At 37.0% G+C, this 21,695-nt stretch overlaps 2 protein-coding genes across 2 annotated transcripts; both read left to right on the top strand.

The window, feature by feature from the left end:
* Positions 1-2,751: 2,751 nt before the first annotated feature.
* LOC103933229 (F-box protein SKIP16) lies at positions 2,752-9,258 on the top strand. Its single transcript, XM_009342897.3, has 5 exons — positions 2,752-3,008; positions 4,189-4,911; positions 5,527-5,745; positions 7,699-7,805; positions 8,919-9,258. The coding sequence occupies exons 1-5, from the start codon at positions 2,805-2,807 to the stop codon at positions 8,995-8,997; spliced, it is 1,332 nt and encodes a 443-aa protein (XP_009341172.1). The 5' UTR covers positions 2,752-2,804; the 3' UTR covers positions 8,998-9,258.
* A 4,648-nt stretch (positions 9,259-13,906) lies between these two features.
* LOC103929288 (26S rRNA (cytosine-C(5))-methyltransferase NOP2B) lies at positions 13,907-19,666 on the top strand. The gene is made up of 18 exons (XM_009338460.3): positions 13,907-14,068; positions 14,255-14,530; positions 14,635-14,813; positions 14,934-14,997; positions 15,089-15,222; positions 15,332-15,415; positions 15,520-15,594; positions 15,690-15,761; positions 15,853-15,926; positions 16,514-16,566; positions 17,329-17,438; positions 17,597-17,665; positions 17,743-17,817; positions 18,127-18,219; positions 18,293-18,372; positions 18,460-18,559; positions 18,702-19,093; positions 19,321-19,666. The coding sequence occupies exons 2-18, from the start codon at positions 14,260-14,262 to the stop codon at positions 19,373-19,375; spliced, it is 1,980 nt and encodes a 659-aa protein (XP_009336735.2). The 5' UTR covers positions 13,907-14,068; positions 14,255-14,259; the 3' UTR covers positions 19,376-19,666.
* Positions 19,667-21,695: the final 2,029 nt, after the last annotated feature.

Genomic DNA, 21,695 nt, shown 5'->3' with positions numbered 1-21,695 from the left:
TTCCAAGTCTCCAAAACTGATTTGAAAGGGAAGGGAAAAAGAGTGAGCTACAAAGTTCAGTAAGCAGTCTAAATAATTGAAAACCGAAATGATAGCTCAATAATAAAGTAGCTGGAAATCTAACAATTGAGTTCCTTGGCTTAAACAAATCACTCTCAAACTCTAACCTCTCAGTTTTGGTTCTGAAATAAGCAAAAATGGGCTGAGAGAAGCAAAAGCTGTTACTTCAGCTGCAGTTTGCTTGTCAAGAGCAAAAGCTGGTAATACTTAAAAAAATAATTGGAACGAAATCCTGTTTTCACAAAAGAAGAAACTAGATCACGTTTCAATGATAAACTTTTGAACAAGTCATCCATTCCTAGTTTCAAAGTAGGCATTAAACTTATGTATCGAACTCTCTATTTATAGGAGTTGGAACATAAGACTATCAATTTATAAATAAGATGAATACTACTAAGTCCTAGTACGAATGTGTTTGGGCCCAAAATATTATTTTGGGCCAAGCTTATAGTCATTCTCGGCCTAGTGGCATTCATCTAGGATCTTGTTATGGGCCGTCCAGTTAAGGTCGGCCGAATCCTATTACGAAGAGGTTTGGTTTGTATAAGGGTGAGTTGGTCGAATCCTATTGCAACAAGGATTCTTAAGGCTAAGGACGTTGAGAATTAGGGGATGAATCTAGTTTGTTAAGAAGCTTAGTTCAAAGTCCTGTAGGAATTAGGATTGGCCGAAACCTGGTCGGATTGGGTTGAGGAGTTCTAATCCTAGTCCATTTCTAGTTCGGCCATGAGGGGATTCGCTACTATAAATAAAGAAGGGAGTGCATCATTCAAGGCCTCTCCAATTCAACACTCAAATTGCCATGTGCAAAATTTCTCTACAACCCTGAGATTTTCTCCTCTCCCTTTTTCTTCCCAGCAACACATATTCAGTTTGGATAAACAGCATTGTGAAGGCAACCGGCAACATTTTCAGTTTGGATAAACAATACTAGAGCCTTAGAATCAACCTCAAAGAGCACCTTCAATTTGGATAAACAGCACTACTTTGAGGCCGACTAATTATTTATCCAAGACTCGGTCGACAAGGATTTTCGGATCCTTGTTGGTATAGGTCATCTCATTAGCCTTCTCGGCGAAATGAGGTGTTATAGGTTACTAGCTCAGTACATTGAAAGCTGAGTTTTGTTTTATGATTGGATATTCACAAGTATCTTTTAGAGTTCGGCATTCCGATGGCCGAACCACATTTACAATCAAGACGTATATCTCTTTTGGGTACTTGTGTCCATATAGTTTGGTACCAATTCGGCGTGCTTATACTCTCACGAATATAATCATTGTGACCGAACCCAGGGCCAACAATTTGTGAACTTCGTAGAACTAGTAGCGTTGTCTTCAGGCTTTAGAACCCAAAGGCCGATATGTGTTCCTTCCTCGGCCGCAATTGCAAGATCGAGAAGTCAGCAGCGTGCCCAACGCGACATCAACACATTCTACTCCCCGACCGAGTTCGGTTGACGAGTTGGCACACCCTGCACATAATTGAAGGACGTAATTAGCTTATTAATTACCCAGTTTGCGCATCACATGAGCTTGGTAGTTTTTAGGATCAACAGAATGACATAATAAGATCATATTGTTGATTGAAATTGAGACTTTCTTTTATTTGTTGAAATATTGGGACCTATTGTCTTAACTTGGCTCTAGGTTTTGGAGCCACAAAATTCTAGCTTCACCTTAATTGAAGAGCTTCAAAAAATTGGCATGCAGAATAAGGTTAAATCAAATTCATCCAAGAAGTAATGTAACAGTAGTGATTGTCATGACCAATTGGTGGTATTTACCGCCATATAATTACAGGGTGAAGAAATAAATTGGTATTGAACTTATTATCTATGTAAGTTAAACACGAGATTTTTTGTTTATAAAAAAAAAATATCATTAGACTATAGTATTAATTGATATAATACCAAGGGGTTCAAATTGGAAATTTGAAGAAGAGCGTACCAAAATGTATTTTAGTGAGCCACACATTTAGAATTTACTACCTAGCATTAGAGATGGTTGTAGTTTCTTTCCATACAATGGTATTTACAAAAAAAAAAAAAAAAAAAAAAAAAAAAGAAAGAAATGAAAGAGTAAATTAGTATCAAATCATTCACGAAATTAAAATAAAAATTTTCTGATTTATAAATGAATGAAAATATTACTAAACTATATGTATAACTATGTGACTTGCTACCATTAATACTCAGAACACGATACTTTTTTAATTTTATGGTGCTTTACTTAGAAGTTATGACATGAAACTTCTTTATGGCGGTTTGAGCATCAAATGATCTAAATAGTTTATTCATTAAAAATACATAGAAATCAAGATTGAACGATTAAAAAGTCGAACATTAAAAGGTTAAAATCGCATAATAGCATATACTCTAGCACATTAAAGTTTTTGGAAGGATATTATATGTTGGGATAATTAGAGCGATATTTCTTAAATTTTAACTTGATTAGAATTTACAAGAAGAGATGGAGTTCGACTAAATCACATAATGAACAGCCTAAATTGACATTAAATTTACCATCAACGAGATTTGAACTAAAATTTTTCATTCTAAGTAGAGAGTAATATCAATAGCCATACTAACTCGATATTAATACTATTGCCCCCATTTTCTCTATATCGCTGTAGAACATTCGACAGTGAGTTTAGGCAGCATATATAAATGCGTCCCCGCCACCACAGCAGAAGGCACCTGAAAGTCTGAAAGAGAAAGCGAGAGTAAGAGCTGAATCGGACAGATGGATTTGGAGGCAGTGGGTGATCTTGCGCTGCACATAATCCTCAGCAAGTTAGGAGCGGAAGACTCAGCGAGAGCAGCATGCGTCAGCACCAAACTCAGAGCTTCCGCCTCCGATGAATCCCTTTGGTCCCTTTTCTGTGCTCGAGACCTTCACCTCTCGCAACCCCTCGACCCCCTTGGCAACCTTGCCCCTTCTTTCAAGGTCAATTTCTCAAAAAAATTTGGCCTTTGAATTCAAAATTTTATGTATGAATCGTATATATATTCACACAGTTTTCCAACTTTTCTTCCAATTTCTTATGTATGTCGGTGTATGTGAAAATGGGCAAATGAAAAAATGTTGAATTTTCAGTCTGGTTTGTGGGTTGGTGTTTACTTCTGTGTTTCGGGTTCTGGGTTGGTTTTATGGGGACCTCTCATTTCTCTCCAGAGTTGTTAAAAGATTGAAATTCTTCCATTTTGATTTGGGTCGATTGTATTTGTGGAAATTTCATAGGAAATCCATCACAGGCTTTTGCACAGACTGCGTATTAACATGACGGATTGATCGGTTGGGAACTTGGGTTGAAGACTCAAATTTTAAGGGGTCAAGGCTCCGGCGTGGTGTTCCATATGAAATCCATGCCTTGTCATGTTATGGGTCTAGTTCCAATAATAGTGTGGGTAGTGGGTAGGGGTTTGTTAGGTTCAAATTTGCTTCTTGATTCTAAATTGGAAACATACTTTAGCGAGTATTGTTTCTTCAGCTCTATGGGATGACCGAGAGCTGATATGTGCAGTCTCATGTTCTTTAGATGTGTACTTAGACTTTTTGTGCAGTTCTTGCAGTAAGCTTCTCTGTTTTTTCGCTTAAATTGCATTATACATATCATATTTGGTCCAAAACTTGTAGCACCGCTGTGAGACGTGGCTTGATTTCCAAGGAATATAGTCCTTTTTTGCTTGATCCATGTTTGGGGCCATCACCTAATGGCTTAATTCTTTGAGGTCTAGTTATCGTCTAACTTGGTATCAGAGCTTTGACTTGTAGAAGGTCCTGGATTCTAAACCTCTAATCACTGTTCCCCATCTTTTGTTGGGTTTCAAGGTGCAGGGTGGGGAGGTACTTATATGTCTTTCTCTGTTTACATTTCTTTGTCTCTCCACATGCAGAATGGGGCTGCATGTGATGGCTTGTTAACATGATATACATATTTTGCTTATTTCCTAGCAGCTTCACTATTTTGGTGTGTATGATTGTCTAACACTTCATGGAGCTCTGTAGCCGTGAAGATTTCATGGATCATATTTCGAGTAGCAGGGTTGACACCTTTTTGAGTTTGTTATATATTTAATATCTTGTCAAATAATATTATTTTTACTAACACACCTCCTCTCTTCAGGAAAGTTACCAACTATGGCGTGTATCTTTTAAAATGTATCCTTGGTCGCTTGTAAAGCGAGTCAAAAGATGCTGGGACAAACTTAGAAACTGGTTGACTATTAATTTTCCAGAGGCTGTTTCTACACTGAAAAAGGGTGCATCAGAAGCTGATATACAAGAGCTGGAGAAAATCTTGAAAGTGAAACTTCCTCTTCCAACAAGGATCCTCTATCGTTTTCATAATGGTCAAGCTTTTGAGGAAAAACATTTTCAAAATAGCCTGGTTGGCTGTCCATTGGGCCTCATAGGTGGTTATGCATATTATAACCACTTGGTAACCGTGTATTTGATGCCCTTACGTCAGGTAGTCTTAGAAACAATGAAGATAAGACGTAAACTGGGTTTTACTGGTAGATCAGAATATGTTGTTGTGGCAGATTCTTGTACATATAGCAGGAAGTTATTTTTCCTGAACTGTACAAGTGGTCAACTCTATGTTGGTACCAGAAATCTTCCAACTGATGGGCAAATGCTTCCTTGCGTACCAGATGTGTTGATAAGTTCAATTCATGATTGCAATGTTGATCAACAGCAGGATGGCATGCTGCTTTGGTTAGAAGAGCATGGCCGTCGTTTAGAAAATGGCATTATTAAACTTCGTCAAGAAGAAAATTTCAGAACCATCAGTCAGTTTCCAGAAGAATCCCCTCTCTGTTCCACTGCTATAACGAATGGCGTAAAGGTAGTCAATTGTGTGTATTTTTTCGTGCGCATGTCTTTGAAAGTGTGCAATCCTTTGCATAATGATTTCCTTTTATTTCCTGTCTCTTGGGGCTAGTAAAAAACAAATAAATATGGAAAGTATATGTCGTGGTTGATGTGTATTGGAATGAACGGATTTAACTTTGTTTCATGGGCATTTGCATTGAGAATTGCCTGATTGTAGATTGTTACTGTGCCTCAATTGAAGTCAGCAAACCCACATTTAGTTCCTCATTACCTCTTTTCTTGATAAATAAGCAGGTAATATCTACGCTGTTAGAAGGTGCCAATAGTTTCCAGATAGAAAATATCTTAGGGACCTCACATGTCAGACATGAGCTGGAAAGCTGGATCCAAAATTTGTTTTGCTTGCAACCTCCCTCATTTTATGGGAACTTTTAAGTTCTTAAACATTACTATGCATGATTATGGTTATATTACTTGTTCTAAAACGCTATTGGTCTGTTCATTATTCTTACAAAATACTGTTCGTCACAGTGATTTTTTTGACAGTAATTCTGCATGCAATTACATGAATGACTACTTTAACTTTTCAATTGCAATATAAATATTTATACTGTGATTTTTGTTTTAGGTTCGTGCTTCTGCTGTGTTTGTCCCGGAGTCTGCTGATCTTGAAAATACTTCTGAAAAGTATACATTTTCTTATTCGATCCGCATGTCCCTTCTTCCTGAAGGATGTGTGATTAATGGAATGCCATTCAGCTCTTGTCAGTTGATTTGGAGGCACTGGATCATTCGTTCTAATGATGTTGTGGTAGATGATGTTGGAGGAGAAGCTGTTATTGGACAGGTACGATTTCACTTGGTCGGTTGCTTCCATTATCAATTTTTTTTTTCCAGAATCTAATTGAATCACTATTCTTCCCTTTAGTAGATGGATAGTTATCTACCTTTCAATGGAGGGGTGTTTAAGGACATGACCCTATAAATGTATTTCAAATAATTTGTTTTAAACAATCTGCTGATGGCATGTCATAGTTACTAGTCCTAATATTTGCTTAATCCGTATAGCTCACTTGGCTGAGGTGCGTTACTCTTACCAGAAGACTTATTTTCCTTCTAAACCATGCAGATTTTTTTATTTATAAAAGAGCAATGCTAGCCAGATTCACTCAAAAGCGAGTCCGGCAAGACTCTCCATACATGCGTCCTGAATTAAATTAGACATGGGTCGCACTGTTAAAATAATTCAAAGATAAAAGTTGCAATTGAAAATCATAATTTCTCTGTCCTTCATCACTCTCCCTCTCCTTCCTGATGGACGGAAAAAAAACCATTAATTCCCTGCAAAAATTCCATTAAACTCAAACCATGAATTGGTAACCATGGCTGCCAAAATTCCAGTTCTCTATTCCACCTTCTCATGGTTCATCATCTAGCAGATCTGCGGTTTGGATATGCCGCCATCTCAAATCTCACTGTTAATGTTTTAATATTAATTTTATATTTCGCAATTTCACAAGATCGAAAGAATTAATATATGATGCTCAAACCCACTTTAGCTTTCATTAACTACCTAAAACAATTTTGGTGAAGAGAAAGACAAAGGAAAAATTAGTTCTTCTATATTGATCTGAGTTTTCAGATTGGGAAATTTGCGGGTTTTACATTCATGGAGGAGGACTTCATGTTGGGGTGATGGAGGTGATGGCAGATCTGCCATGACACAGACAGGGGAGAAGCGAGGAGGAAGGTGAAGTGAGTTTTAATCCAGTGAAGATGAAGAGAAGATGCTGTTAAGTTTTTCAGTGAGGTGATAAGAAAAGATGCTGGAGAGGAGAGAAAAATAAAATTTCAATTTTAATCGTAACAATGGTGGGGCCCATATACAGGATTGATGCATTAGAGAGGGAGTATTCGTGGCGGGAGAATTCGGGGCGACCAAGTCCCTGCAGCATTTGTCTTTATAAATATAGCACGTTGGATACTCTGAGAACTTAGATTTCTCCAATATATCCTCCTGAAATTAATAAGCACACTAACTTATAGAGTAAATTAACAAGGATAATGATATTTAAGGAAATTACAATTTTTTTTTTAATCAAGAGCTGATAGACTAGAAAGACTGATGTGAACTTCTTGTGGTATGGTAGAGAGGAGGAAAGAATGATCACTTGGTGGATAGAAGCAAGGATAAGGGAGCATCGGTGTGGTTAATTTAATGAGAAAAATAAAGCATTTCTTGGGAAGTCGTTGTGGAGATACTCTTTGTAAGCTGACTCTTTGTGGCATAAGGTTGATAGGAGTAACTATGGAATTGCTACTAATGGTTGGATTGCTAAATCCATGCTGAGAGATCAAGGCAAACCCCTTGAGAATATATTTCTCAAGGTGTATGTTATCGTTTTAGTCATTTTTATGGAGTCAAATAGAAAGCTTTTTCAGGAACACTCAGGTGGGTGATGGTGAGCATTGAAATTGAGTTAGTTTTTGTCTACATTGCTTTAGAATTTAGGAAGCCTTCCTTTCTGCTGTGAATTGATGTGTTGTGGTTTGGAAGTCTAATTCTTAATTGTCTTGTATGTTGTTTAGGCAGTTAGAGTGAGTGATTTAATTTGAGAGTGGACTCCTTCACAATTGCACTTTTGACCTTTTTAATAAATTTTGGGTTCCACTTGATAAGAAGAAAAGTAGACAAGTGTTAAAATTATTTTGGAGGTCACACTTCTGATTGTAATGTAAACTACGCATGAAAAGAGAATAAATTTTCTGTTAGAAATCTTATACCTTTGCATGTTTGCAGTATCCACTCTTGCGTCCAGGTGAAAAGGAATTCGTTTATGAGAGTTGCTCTTCTCTACCATCTTCTTCAGGTTCTATTGAAGGTTCTTTTACATTTGTCCCTGGCAGGTACTTGACCTAAATTCCTGTACAACAACTTTTATGTTTTCTTCCTAAGTAGATTATGTGGCACCCAAATTTTGATTGAAAGCATATTTTGTTTTGTTTGGACCAAGATTGAAAAGCATCGTATTGTGGTTGTATACTAACCTTGAAGCACTGGCGGTTCCTTTGCTTGAACTGATTCGGCTATTTCTTTATTCCCGTGATAAAAAGAATAAGGTTTTTTTGCCTGTTTAGATTTTGTCCTTGCCAATGAAGAGACGGAAAATAATATGTGATTTTTTCTTTCCATTGTAATTTTTCCTTCTTCAGTTAGCACCTGGGGTTTGAGTTCAGATTTTAAGATTGGTGCATGATGCTTATGACTCTGATTTTGGGCCTGTTTGAGACTGCTGAAAGGGCCAAAACTGTTTTCTGATAACCAAAAGTGCTTATGATCACGTTTGGCAGAAAACAGTTAAAGCTTTTGCTAAGTTATTACGAGCAACAGTGTTTCCTGTCGAGGCATTCCCAAATAAGCCCCTAGTTGACCCATACTCTCAGCCTGTTGAGTTGTTGGTTTAAGATTGGGATGATTGAGTACTTTACTTGGAATGTAGAATCTCTAAGGAATTGCTTTAACCCATAATGTAGTGTAGAAATAGCATCGAATTGAATTCATGGAAAAGCCAAACCAACATATTTTAGCTGGATGTTTTTTTAAGTTTAGTTTTGGACAAGAAATGGGGTAGTTAGACAAGTAATAAGAGCAAGAGAGAAGAGGCTAACCAAACTCCATAAAGCCAGGACTTTATGTTTTGTCATTCGGAGCTACATAGGAGCAACTTCCACCATATCAAAAAGTAGTTATGTTGAAGGATGTTCCTACTTGGCCGATCTTTCACCAACTTGATATTTCTGTATCACGAACTTCGAATTTTTCTGGCTTAGAATTTCGGTTGTTAGCTAAAATCTGTATGAACATATCAATTATGACTCTTGTGTGCATAAAATCTATTTTTTAACAATCATAGATATACGTATTAAGTTTGCCACTCCACTCTGTTGAAAGGCTTTATTGAAGCAATATCATAAGTGTATCATTTGATAGTTGTAACTTATTTTCTGTCTCTGTTTTAGTTTGAGGGTGCCAAAGGGCGGCCCGTTTGAAGTTGCAGTGGCACGGTTTCCCCTCCAGCTGCCCAACTACATCTTCTGATGATCGGAATGCAGGATTGGCATATTACAAATGGCAGCTCTAGTTCAAGGATCATCTGTTGTGTGCCCGCGTGTATGTATTTATAAATTCAATATTTTGTGTGTTTGAAAGTTTTACATTCTCCCTGGTAAACAGTACTGTAGTATACTGACAACCTATTTATGTTACCCGTCAAGAGGAGCAAACTCGAGCATTTCTTAAAACTGAATCCTTGTACAGAATCTGCGGATGATAAAATAAAGTTCAAGTGCATGTTTTGAATTGTTTGGACCTGGTAATTTTTTTACTTCTCAGACACCCCTATTTAATCTTGACCATTGTTTCTGTTTGATTTATTCAATTTGATGGCGAGGGCGCATGAGGGTTTGAGTCAAACTTTGAAGTACTCTAAGGGCTGGTTTGGTATTGTTTTGCTTTGAAAAAAAAGCTGCTTCTGCTGTGCTGTGAGAATAAGCAGATGTGAAATAAAGTAGCAAAGTGTTTGGTAAATTTTTTTGTAAAAGTGCTTTTGAAAGAAAAAAAAAAAGCAATATTATAGTGTTTGGTAAACTTTTATGTAAAACAGAAGTGAAAAAAAGTCGGTTTTTCAAAGCTGGGCTTCGCAACTTCTTGTTTTTGGTTTTTTTCATCCAAAACTGTGAAAAAAAGTTGAAGCTGAATGTTTACCAAACACAAAAACAGCTCTCAACTTTTTTCAAAATCACTTCAGTATCAAACTAGGCCTAAATCAAGTTTGTCGGGCTTGATTGGAGTCTTATTTTTGCTGTTGCTTGTTGGTATGATTGGAAGTTGAGATGTTCTAAGGTTTTTGACCCAGACTTTTGCTTCCCTAATGGTCCTGCTGTGATTGTATTCTGCAATATGCCCAAAATTGGTTCAAGGCTAACATACCCTTGAATAATAGTCCTCTAAGAACTGAAGTGAAGCTCTCTTACCTTGGGTGAGGGGGTCTCAGTAGGGATTGGAAATCTGATTGAATTTTGGATTCACTGCTCACCTAGGTGCAGGAGCAATTTTACAAGGTGAATTATGGTCACAGCTATGGTCAATTTCGAGCTTGAAATTGGTTATCGGTAAATAATCACAGTTACCTACTTGTCATAATCGTTGCACATCCCTAACTAGAAGTCTAGGACACAACTTCAAGCTTGCGTTGAATCCAATTCTAAACCCCAAACGAGGGTTGCATAGTATATAGCTTGAGAGCAGGAAAACATGATGTGACAGATGAAAAAAGGTGACGCTAGATGAACATGAGAACAGAAGGGGAAGCGTACCATTTTTTTTTCTTTTTCTTTTCATTCCTTTTGAAAATTGGAGTAAATTACAACGAGATCTTACGAAGCCTTATAGCATCTTCAAAAGAGATGCCAAAATATACACATCAGCTATAACAGTAAAAAGAAATTACACTAATATTCTCCAACCGAAATGTCAAATCTTATGTTGCGATGACATGGATTGACAGCAAAAGAGGTTGTTGTCAAATTTGACAGCAACTTCAAATGTTTTTTTACTAATTATTAAATATATTTTATTAATTTTTAATTAGTTTAATCATTTATTATAATCAATGTTGAGTTGACCGACGTAATTATCCTACTTTTTTCTTCTTTTCAATCAAGAAAGGTGAACAAATTAATGATTAAACTTTAAATGTCCTTTATTAAATTTTAATTAGTTTAATAATTTATTTTATAAAATAATAATTTAATTTGACATATCAGTTGGAGAACAAAACTTTAAAAGATATCAAAGTATCACATAAGTTGTCAAAATTTAAATTTTATGTTCAAAATTTGACATGATTTTATTCCATACAAATCAAATGTTAACCTACATAATATTATATTATGGAAATTGTTAAACCAAAGACTTCAACGAGATCATAAAACGGCCACACGTTGCTATTAAACACAAATTTACTGTTGTTTTTTTTATCATCTTAGTTGCATTACAAAAACACTACAATCAAACACAAACCAGTTGGAAATGTTTTCATTTTCAAAAACTGCTCTCAGATTAAACTACCAGACGCACGCATTTTCAAATCATAAAAATGCAAAATTCTGTCCTTTTTGTTTTACAAAATAGTTCTTCGAAGTCGTTTTATAAAACATTACTGTACGAACCCTAACTTATTTCTTTGATCACAAATTTTATAACAGGTTGTAAATAGCTTTTCAAGGAACAAGGGAGAAATCGTATAAAATATCCAATGAATCAAACAAATATGATTTGCTGGAGGTTTAATGTCACATCCCGGCCCGGGGCGCACCACTTCCCGGGCCCGCTCCACCACAGTAGCACGATATTGTCCGCTTTGGGCCCCGACCACACCCTCACGGTTTTGTTTCTGGGAACTCACACGAGAACTTCCCGATGGGTCACCCATCCTGGGAATGCTCTCGCGCGCTACTCGCTTAACTTCGGAGTTCCCATGGAACCCGAAGCCAGTGAGCTCCCAAAAGGCCTCGTGCTAGGTAGAGATGGGAATACACATTTAAACTGCCCTGGGCGATGTGGGATGTCACATTTAATGTCAAAGCTCTCAAGAGCTAGCTACACTTAGCACTTGTTTAGAAATGTTTTTAAAATGAGTGAAATTGTTTTTTTTATGAGAGTGTTTTTAGAACCAATCCTTAGTAAAAGTGCAAGTAAATCTTGAAATGCGCTTCTTGCAGGAAGCACTCAAGTGCTTTTGAAACCCAAAAACACTTTCACCAAAAACACGTTTAATCATCTTAAATACACTTCCAAACAAGCCCTTAGTCTATTGACAATGTTCAAAAATCAATATATGTATATTACAAAAATGGACACAAATTAAGAATGTTGAGCCATTCAATCTTTAGTATTGAAATGTTTTTTCCCTTCTTGTTTTGATACAACCAGATATTACAATAAATGAGAGGACTTATATACCATGGGTATAACACTACGATGACATCTTGTGCTAATTAAAAAATAACATACATAAATTTTTGTCTAAATAGACTTGTTTTATTTGATGAAAGAAAAACAATTCCAAACAGAACCTTAGCCACCCCCGACTATTCGCACCATCTCCATACCCCTATTATTGCTGCCATCACCATCGATGCCCCTATTGTTGTCACTGCCACCGTCACCACCACAACTACTACCACAATTGCCACCACTTTTGCTAACCACCGTTGCTACCTCCTCACTCTAACCATCACACTCTACTATTGACACCACCACTATAACTCCACCATTGTCCCTACCATCACCCCATCATTATATATAGTTATATCACACATGTTAAAAATTACAAAGCGTTTTAATATTGCTTTTCATAATCAGAACCCTTTTTAAAATATAGGTTATATATATATATATATATATTTTTTTTTTTTTAACAATCGATATTATCTACACTAAAGGGGAGGGGGTGGGCTTAGCCTCACAATTGTTAGCAATAATATGGTTCAAATTCGCATTTGGCGATAATCGAACATAAAACCTCTCACTTTCAAGTGAAGAGAAATACTACTAAATCGTAGTATATATATTTTTTGGGTAAATTGCATTTTACCCCCTCAGGTTTTGGGTCGAATTCAATTCCTTACAACATCTTCAAAACATTTCACTTTCATACCTCACCTACTATTTTATTTCAATATAGTACTTCCGTTACATTTTCCATCAATTGATCTGTTAAGAGCTGACGTGGCTGCCAAAATTGTGCCACGTGGCAATTTTTTTTTAATTCATTTAAAATATTATAATAATTTACCTTATTTATAAATAAAAAATAAAAAAAACCCAACCCAGAACCCAACTTCCCTTGACCCACCTCCCTCTCCTCTACCATCTTCACCACCCCCACAACCCCCTCCCCACCTCCACCTTCTCCTTCTCCTCCCTCTTCACCTCCCCAACCTTCATCCCCTCCTTTCACCACCAAAACCTCAACTTCTCCTTCTCCGTCACTTTCCCCAACCGCAAGCCCCTCCTTGAAGTAAAACCAATGACACAGACGAAGATTGAGAACTCAATTCGAAATCGTGTGAGGTGTGCGCATTGATCTGTCGTCGTGTTGTAGGAAGGCGATGGTTGTCGTGGTGGCGGGTCGAGTCAGGAGGGAAGCCAAGGGTTTGGAAGAGTTGGTGGCAAAAGGTGGTAGGGTCACCAGAAAGTGGTGTCGCACATCCAGACGCGCTTGTGGATCATGGTGTCGCAGGGCAGGCAGAGAATGAATCGGGAGGGGGAGATCTTGCAGGAGTCACAGAGCTTGAAGGGATGAGAGGGAGGGGATGAAGGTCGGGGAAGATGGGTTGCCAAAAAGTTCGTGATAGCATGAAGGGGTTGCAGGGGCGTCGACCGTGGAGAAAGAAGGGAGGGAGGGTTGTTTAGGGGTTGCGGGGGAGGTGGGGGTGGGGGGATAGGGTGTTCGGGTTTAGGGAAAAGGAAGGGCTTGGGAAAAAGATAGGTTTTTTTTATAATTTTTTTATTTTATTTTAATAAATAGGGTAAATTATTATAATATTTTAAATGAATAAAAAAATTATTTTTTTGCCACATGGGACAAATTTGGTTGCCACATCAGGACAAATGTGGTAGCCATGTCAGCTCTTAATGGATCAATGGATGAAAAATGTAATGAAGGTACTATATTGAAATAAAATAGTAGGTGAGGTATAAAAGTGAAATGTTTTAAAGATATTGTAAAGAATTGAAATCTACCCCAATCTAAAAGGGTAAAATGTAATTTACCCATATTTTTTTAAGGAATGAGTTTTTAGCTACAATTAGTCGTCACGTCTAGTGTTATCACCGCACGTGAGACGCAAGGTTGATGTGGAGCGATCTGAGGGTTGGATTGTTTTTATATGCAATCCTGACCGTTGAAACAAAGCTACGGCCAGGGTTTGACGCCTATGAGCCACCATACGCATAAACCCCTCACCCTAATTCTGACCTAAAACCCTCCCCTCTCCTCTCGTCAATTTTGTTTGAGCTGCCTCCCTCCCTCGTTCAGTCAATCCTCCTCTCCCCCGCCATTGAAGCTCTGCTGCCAAAGCTCCCCTTCACCCACTGCAAAACGGTAGGTCCTCTTCAAACTCTCTCTCTCTCTCTCTCTCTCTCTCTCTTCAATGACTGAAGTGAGCCACTGTTTGCTAATTATGTGGTTAACTGTGGTTTGATTTCTTATGGATTACTTTATCACTTTTCCTCCAGTTAATATCAAGCTAAGAACCCTAATTTTGGAATTTTTGTCATTCCATCACAGCTTTAATGGCCATCTCTGCCCAAAATAAGAGAAAGGGTCCGAAAGCAAACAAGGCTTCACCCAAAAAGAGGCAAAAGAAAGGGTCTTTCGCCCCTAAAACCCCGAAGGAACCTGAGCTTTCGGACCATTACGAAAGCTCGGATGAACACGAGGTAGAGGAACGACATGTAGAATTTGATGGAGATGAGGCAGGGTCTGGTTCAGATTCCGACAGTCTTTTCGGTGATGATCCCCTTGCTGATGATGATGCTTCTCTCCAAGGAAGTGATGATGAAGGTATTCGGCTTTTTATTGTTTTCATGCTTCGCTTATTGTCTGTTGTGCTTTTAGTTCTTTGATAGTTGAATATCATATATCATTGTGTTGTTATGTTGTTGCAGCGAACGGTTCAGGTTCAGGTTTGGGTTCTGATTCAGGTTCTGATTCAGATGAATCTGATATTGAGAAAAAATCAAGACGTATTGATGAGAATAGGACAAAGGAAGAAAAAGAAGGTGAAGAGGAAATGCAGCTGAACATTAAGGAAGAATCCGATGAGTTCAGATTACCAACCCAAGAGGTTTATTGTTGGACCGGATTATGTTTTTGCAAACAATGGGAATATTAATTAACTAGTTAATTTAACAGCTGATATATTCTATTTCATGCCTAACTTAACTTGTTTACTTAATGATAATAGGAACTGGAAGAAGAGGCACATCGGCCTCCTGATCTTCCAAATCTCCAGAGGAGGATAAAAGAGAGTAAGCATGTCTTAGGCTTCTGTATTTTTAAAAATAAAAAATTCTTGATTATTAATATTTTATAAAATCTAAGCTTAACATTTATATCTAGTTGTTCGAGTACTCTCAAACTTCAAGGCTTTGAGGCAAGATGGGGCACCAAGGAAGGATTATGTTGAGCAGCTTAAGAGGGATTTAATTTCATACTATGGCTACAATAGCTTTTTAATTGGGGCTTTAGTAGAGGTGATTGATATATCTTCTCATTGTCTTGTTTTTTGTATCAATTCTGCAATGATCTTTTCTTACTTTGTTTGGTTTCGGAAACTTATGAGCATGTTATTCCGTTATCTAGATGTTTCCGGCTGTTGAGCTCGTGGAACTCGTAGAAGCTTTTGAAAAACCTCGACCAATGTGTCTCCGAACTAATACGCTAAAGGTGACAGAATATTATAACATATGGACTTTGTGAAATGTGACTTGTTTTTATGTTTACCCTCACTATTTTGCATTTTTTAAATTGATGTTTTTCATTGTGCTTAGACACGAAGGAGGGATTTGGCAGATGTTTTAATCAACAGAGGAGTAAACCTAGCTCCCTTAAGTGAGTGGTCGAAAGTAAGGACCATCTCATCTATGTATTTTTCTGAGCTGTCTTTTTCAACTTCTATATCTTATCAAGATTAATGAGACTGTTCATCTTGTGATTGCAGGTTGGATTGGTTGTGTATGATTTTCAAGTTCCAATTGGTGCCACTCCTGAATATATGGCTGGTTATTACATGGTAGATTCTTTACGATTTAGCATTATATTGTGGTGCTCGTTTCAATTGTCATCCTTCAAGTGATTTGCTTACTGTTAATTTGTTTGCTCAGCTGCAAAGTGCAAGCTCCTTTTTGCCTGTCATGGCCCTTGCTCCTCAAGAGAAGGAACGAATTGTTGATATGGCGTAAGTAATTTTCTTTTTTACTTTATTTTGCTTATCTACTTTCCTACTTGTGATATATCATTATTTTATCAATCTTAAATTTAACTTTCACAATACCTTAAGAAGATATCTTTGGTTACTATGTGTATGCCGCACCTAATATACCTGTCTGCTTAACAGATGTTATGCTCCATTTTAGAAGTTCTTCCTGCTGTAATTGGGGGTCTGATTAGTGAAAACTGAATTCAACCATGTGCTTAAAATTTAGGGTTAAGATGAAATTAAACTTTTTACTAGAACATCGAGTATAAATAGAAGAAACCTGGTCTGTTTTATGGGTTATCTTCTCTGAATGTAAGTCATGTAACCTTGCTCTTGCAGGGTGTGCTTGAGAGAGAGAGAATAAATTCTGCTCCTGTTTTGTGTTAAATTTCCTTAGGATTCTGGATTACTAAGCAATTATGTGCTTGGCATCATCTTCATGCTTGCATGCCCTGTCAGTGTCATGTAATAAGAACAGATTGGTTTAATTATGTCTTGAACACTATACTCCAACTACTACCACTGTTGTATTCTCTGTTGTGATAACACCTTTTGTCCTTTTGCAGCGCTGCACCTGGTGGTAAAACAACTTATATTGCCGCTCTAATGAAAAATAGTGGTATGTGGAGTGATGCAATTGATGAATGACATGTTATGCTACTAGTAAACAGAATGGTGTTAAGCTATTCTCTGCATCCATTCTATTCAACATGTTGTAATTATTTTTCATATCCTGGATTTGATTTTGACTTTCAGCCCGCACAACACTGTGACAATCGTCTTTCATTATTTTCAGTTTCATTCTTTTACTTATCTATTTATCCTGCCCTTTTTTTGGAAGGCAGTGTTTTCTTTTACTTTGATGTACTTGTATGTTAATGTGAAAGCATGGTTAGTTAAGTTAGTTTGGACCTTGATCCCAAATATCTGTGCTCATGCTCGCATTTGAACTTGTGAGGTGTTGTGTATGTGTCTGCATGTGGTGAAAAGCCTTTTGCATGTTAACAGTAGACATGCTTTTTAGCATCTTTTGAACCATTTCATGCCAAGATATCGCCCTTTGGTTCATTTCATCACATTATCTATGATAATTAATTCTTATGTGAGAATATTCTCTGTTAAAATTTTTATTTTGTGCATGCGTCTGTAATCCTCCACAAATCCTTTCAAGTGTACAAATGCATGATCTAGCATCTTACATTTACTTCAAATGTATAATGATATCTTAAAAAGAACAAAAAGATGTGAGAACATTACGATCAAGATGTTGGTGCCTCATATGCGTTTTTCAGTCCTTTTTTTTTTTTTTTTTGAGAACCTGTAGAAGCTCCACCTATCTGTTCCATTTGTTTTTTCATTGTTACAATGTAATTCGTTTCAGGAATAATTTTTGCCAATGAAATGAAGGAGCCAAGGCTCAAGTCACTCACTGCTAATTTGCACCGCATGGGGGTGACAAACACAGTAGTTTGTAACTATGATGGCAAAGAGGTTAGATTACAAGTGCATGGTTTTGTTTTGATTGGTTTCAATTTTTTTTATCATGTATTGTTGTTTAAGACTATTTCTGAGGATTATTGTGTTTTATTATGTTCTGTCCAATTTTATATCTTTTCTTTTTCGTCTGTTAATTAAATCCTCTATTTCAGCTCCCTAAGGTTCTGGGAGTCAACGCAGTCGATAGAGTTCTATTAGATGCTCCTTGCAGTGGGACAGGGGTAAGCAACTGGGGTGAATGTGCTACCATTTACTTGGCTTTGTGGATGTATGAAATGTAACAAGTCTTTTGTTGCAGGTTATATCTAAAGATGAGTCTGTTAAAACTTCTAAAAGCTCTGATGAAATTCATAAATGTGCTCACCTGCAGAAGGTATATTGTTCTCCGACTAGTGATTCTAGACGAAGAAGTTGCTAGAATGTCAACAGTTATTATACGTGTCTATTACTTTACAAAAGCAATTAACAATCTAATCTCTCCTTTTCTATTAAAATGAAAAATCAACTTTTACTCCCCTTTCCCAAAATATTTATGAGAAAATGTGGACCTTTTTTCATGTCAGATCAATGGCAGACCTATATATTTCTTTTTTCCTTTTTCAATTAATGATGTTTTCTTCTAAATTACTATATTCATTCATCATTTAGATCGCCTTTAAATTTTGTATTGTTTTTTCTGTAGCAATTGATACTTGCCGCAATTGACATGGTGGATGCAAATTCAAAATCCGGGGGATACATTGTTTACTCCACATGCTCCATTTTGGTTGCTGAGGTTTGTTTATTGCACCCTAAGTTGTCTTTCTAGTTTTACTTGTTCCTTAATATTTATTTAACATGTCTTGCAGAATGAAGCAGTAATTGACTATGCACTCAAAAAGAGAAATGTTAAACTTGTCCCATGTGGACTTAGCTTTGGGGTTAAAGGGTAAAGATAATTCTCCTTTTGTGTGGCTCGGTTGATGATGCAAAGAGTTTTACATTTCTATACTAATGATTCTTTCTTTTTTATCAGGTTTGTCCGGTTCAGGGAACAGCGGTTTCACCCATCATTAGAGAACACGAGGCGATTTTACCCTCATGTTCACAATATGGATGGCTTTTTTGTGGCGAAGGTAAAATTGTGTGTGCGTGTGTTTTTTTTTTTGTCTTCCCTTTCTTTGGGTGAAAGTAAAGGATTAAATACTAGACGTCATGGGTCAGGGATCTCTTTGAATTGCGACCATAACTAGTTCTTTGATTACTCAATGCTTGCAGCTGCAAAAGATGAGCAATTTGAAGCCATCGGCGGAAAAGTCTGAACTCGGTGAAACAGTGGAGAAAGCCCAAAACATGACTGAAGAAGAGAATGCTGAGGAAGATGACAAACAGATGTTGACAGAGGATGATACTAAAATTGAAAACAAGGTTTTGGAAGAAGAGGTTAGTGAAAATGGGAAACTAAAATCTCCAGGCACTACCAACCAAAAGAAGGAATCCCCTGTCACTGTGAAAAGGAGGAAGGGCGCTGGGTTAAGGTCGAAGGATATGAATTTCCCTGCCTTTTTCTCTCATCTGAATGGGAAAACCCCCTTGGAACAAAAACAAGAACAGAAAAAGAAATACCCGAAACTGAAGCACCCTCCTAGAGAGGAAATATCAAAAGCCAGGTAAAATGCGCTAATCACCATGTATGACCATTAGCTTGTCATCCTTACAAGTGATTGTATTTTGTCATCTAATTCAAAACACACTAAGCTTGTGAATTAAGACTAATGAAGGCTCAGATACATATGGTTAACATCCAACACGTGGAACATAGTTTCTATGGATAACTAGAGTTCTTTCCCATCATTTTTTATTCGGAACTAACTCAACCTTTTTCAAAATTCTGCAGGGAAGAGAAGAGGAGAGCTGTCAGGGAAGGAAAATCTTCCAGCAACAAAGAATGACCGGCGGACTGAGTTCAACCGGCAATTACACTGACGTGCTGTGTGGATGCTTTACTAGCAAGCAACCTGAGTGGGGGATTTGTCGTAGTATGCTCTCTTTGTAATCACCGGTTTGGTACAAGTTGCCCTCTGTACTCTCTACAATTCCCTAAAGTTTTGTTTTATTCCGTTTGTTCGTTGAACAGAAATGATTCCATGCGTATTGTACTAATGCAATGCTACAATGACTTCCATGTTTTAGTAATTAAACCAATGCTGAAGGAACACTGTGGTCTAGAATTGGCTTTTCAATCTGCTGACTTTTTCCATGTGTACAAACATAGCAGCTTCGTTTTGTTTGCCCTAAACAATCGTTAGATGATAACGATCGGAGTTCAAGTTCGGTGTCAATGGTACGCTGCCCTGCCAACTGAAGAGGCCCGTGTTTGCCTGTGTTCGTAGTTTGTCTCGTAAACTTGTGGTTGAATGAGGTTCCACTATTGGCTCGTTTGGATGTGCTTTTAAAATGACTGAAAATGCTTTTAGATAATGTTTTTTTGTTCCAACAGCACTTAAACTGCTTTCTGCAAGAAGCACCAGTTATGTGCTTCTTCCAGGAAGCACTTTAAGTGCTTTTCCAGGATTTACTTGCATTTTTACCAAGGATTGGTTTCAAAAATATTTTCACCAAAAACATTTTTAGTCATTTTAAAAACACATCCAAACGAGTTTTATAGTAGTTACTCCAGTTTCCACAAGAACCATCCTCTTGGGATTTGGGTTTTCTTTGATGGTCATTCCTCGTGCCAATCTAGTTTTTGAAGATATTAAGTCATTTCCAATCGAAAGGACTATACATAGCCTTGTCTATGATTATAGCCCTGCAAACAACTATTTTTAAATGTACGTATCAGACCATATTCATATATCATCTCCAACCGAAGGGGTTAAACATAGCTCTTAAATAATTTATTAGTTTTAAGTTTATACCTTAAATTAATTGGTTAACTTAGTTAAACTACCATTAAATGTTTTCAAATCTAGTTTTTGAATTTGAATGAATGATTACAACTGAGAAGCTTGACCCCTACAATCTTCTAAGTCTTGATTGCCTCCATCAGCCTTGAATTGGAATTAATACATGTTTTGACTTTTGCTACGATCTTCTTCACATTTCATGCTCAAGATTCGAACTTTGAAAACTCTATTCCGCTTCATCACAAGAACTTTGAAAACTTCAGTTATGTGTTTTTTTCAGGAAGCACTTTAAGTGCTTTTCCAGGATTTACTTGCATTTTTACCAAAGATTGGTTCCAAAAATATTTTCATCAAAAGCATTTTCAATCATTTTAAAAACACATCCAAACGAGTTCTATAGTTTTTACTCCAGTTTCCACAATAACCATCCTCTTGGCCAATTGGATTTGGGTTTTCTTTGATGGTCATTTCTCGTGCCAATCTAGTTTTTGAAGATATTAAGTCATCTCCAATCGAAAGGACTATACATAACCTTGTCTATAATTATAGCCCTGCAAACAACTATTTTTAAATGTACGTGTCAGACCATATTCATATATCATCTCTAACAGAAGGGGTTAAACATAGCTCTTAAATAATTTATTAGTTTTAAGTTTATACCTTAAATTTATTGGTTAATTTAGTTAAACTACCATTAAATGTTTTCAAATCTAGTTGAATTTGAATGAATGATTACAACTGAGAAGCTTGACCCCTACAATCTTCTTAGTCTTGATTGCCTCCATCAGCCTTGATTTGGAATTAATACATGTTTGACTTTTGCTACGATCTTCTTCACATTTCATGCTCAAGATTAGAACTTTGAAAACTCTATTCCGCTTCATCACAAGCACTATGTAAAACTTCTTTGAACCAAAAAAGGACTAAGAGTGGGGCTACATCTGGCCAGCCTAACGCCTCTTTGGCCAAATAATAGTTTGGTGGGCCTTATAGAATTATAGCCTAACCATCAGTTGGATATGAGTTTTTGAACAAATCAGACATTTTTTTAGCTTTTGGACCTTTAGCTGTTTTGACCACACTGGTTTACGGAGTATCTTATTAGAAGAGGTCAATTGCATTTTGCACCTCTATGGTTTGTACTGGGTGACAGTTTGGTTTCTGTCAAGTTAATCGATATTAAAACAATGCACGCAAAACAATTTGAAAGTTACAAATGGCTATGCCAGATAAAGTTCGATTCTTACTAAATCTAAAAGGCAAAAGTTTTCTGTAAAGAAATTGTATTCCCTGTCCATATAACCCACTAATCAATTTTGGCAAGTATAGAGGTCAACCGAACCGAGTGCCTCATCACGCACCA

Source organism: the organism of the source record quoted next, unplaced genomic scaffold (assembly GCF_019419815.1).
Source record: "Pyrus x bretschneideri cultivar Hongxiangsu unplaced genomic scaffold, Pyrus_bretschneideri_v1 Contig14, whole genome shotgun sequence".
NCBI lineage: Eukaryota > Viridiplantae > Streptophyta > Magnoliopsida > Rosales > Rosaceae > Pyrus > Pyrus x bretschneideri.
Note: the sequence above shows the minus strand (reverse complement) of the source record. Positions and strands in the feature narration are given on the sequence as shown.

Excerpts from the sequence above, each read along its gene's own strand:
- LOC103933229 (XM_009342897.3), top strand. The coding sequence starts at position 2,805 with ATGGATTTGGAGGCAGTGGGTGATCTTGCGCTGCACATAATCCTCAGC. Across the intron at positions 3,009-4,188 it reads ACCTTGCCCCTTCTTTCAAG|GAAAGTTACCAACTATGGCG; the intron begins GTCAATTTCTCA and ends TCCTCTCTTCAG. Across the intron at positions 4,912-5,526 it reads CTATAACGAATGGCGTAAAG|GTTCGTGCTTCTGCTGTGTT; the intron begins GTAGTCAATTGT and ends TTTTTGTTTTAG.
- LOC103929288 (XM_009338460.3), top strand. The coding sequence starts at position 14,260 with ATGGCCATCTCTGCCCAAAATAAGAGAAAGGGTCCGAAAGCAAACAAG. Across the intron at positions 17,818-18,126 it reads AATGTGCTCACCTGCAGAAG|CAATTGATACTTGCCGCAAT; the intron begins GTATATTGTTCT and ends TTTTTTCTGTAG. Across the intron at positions 18,220-18,292 it reads GCTCCATTTTGGTTGCTGAG|AATGAAGCAGTAATTGACTA; the intron begins GTTTGTTTATTG and ends CATGTCTTGCAG.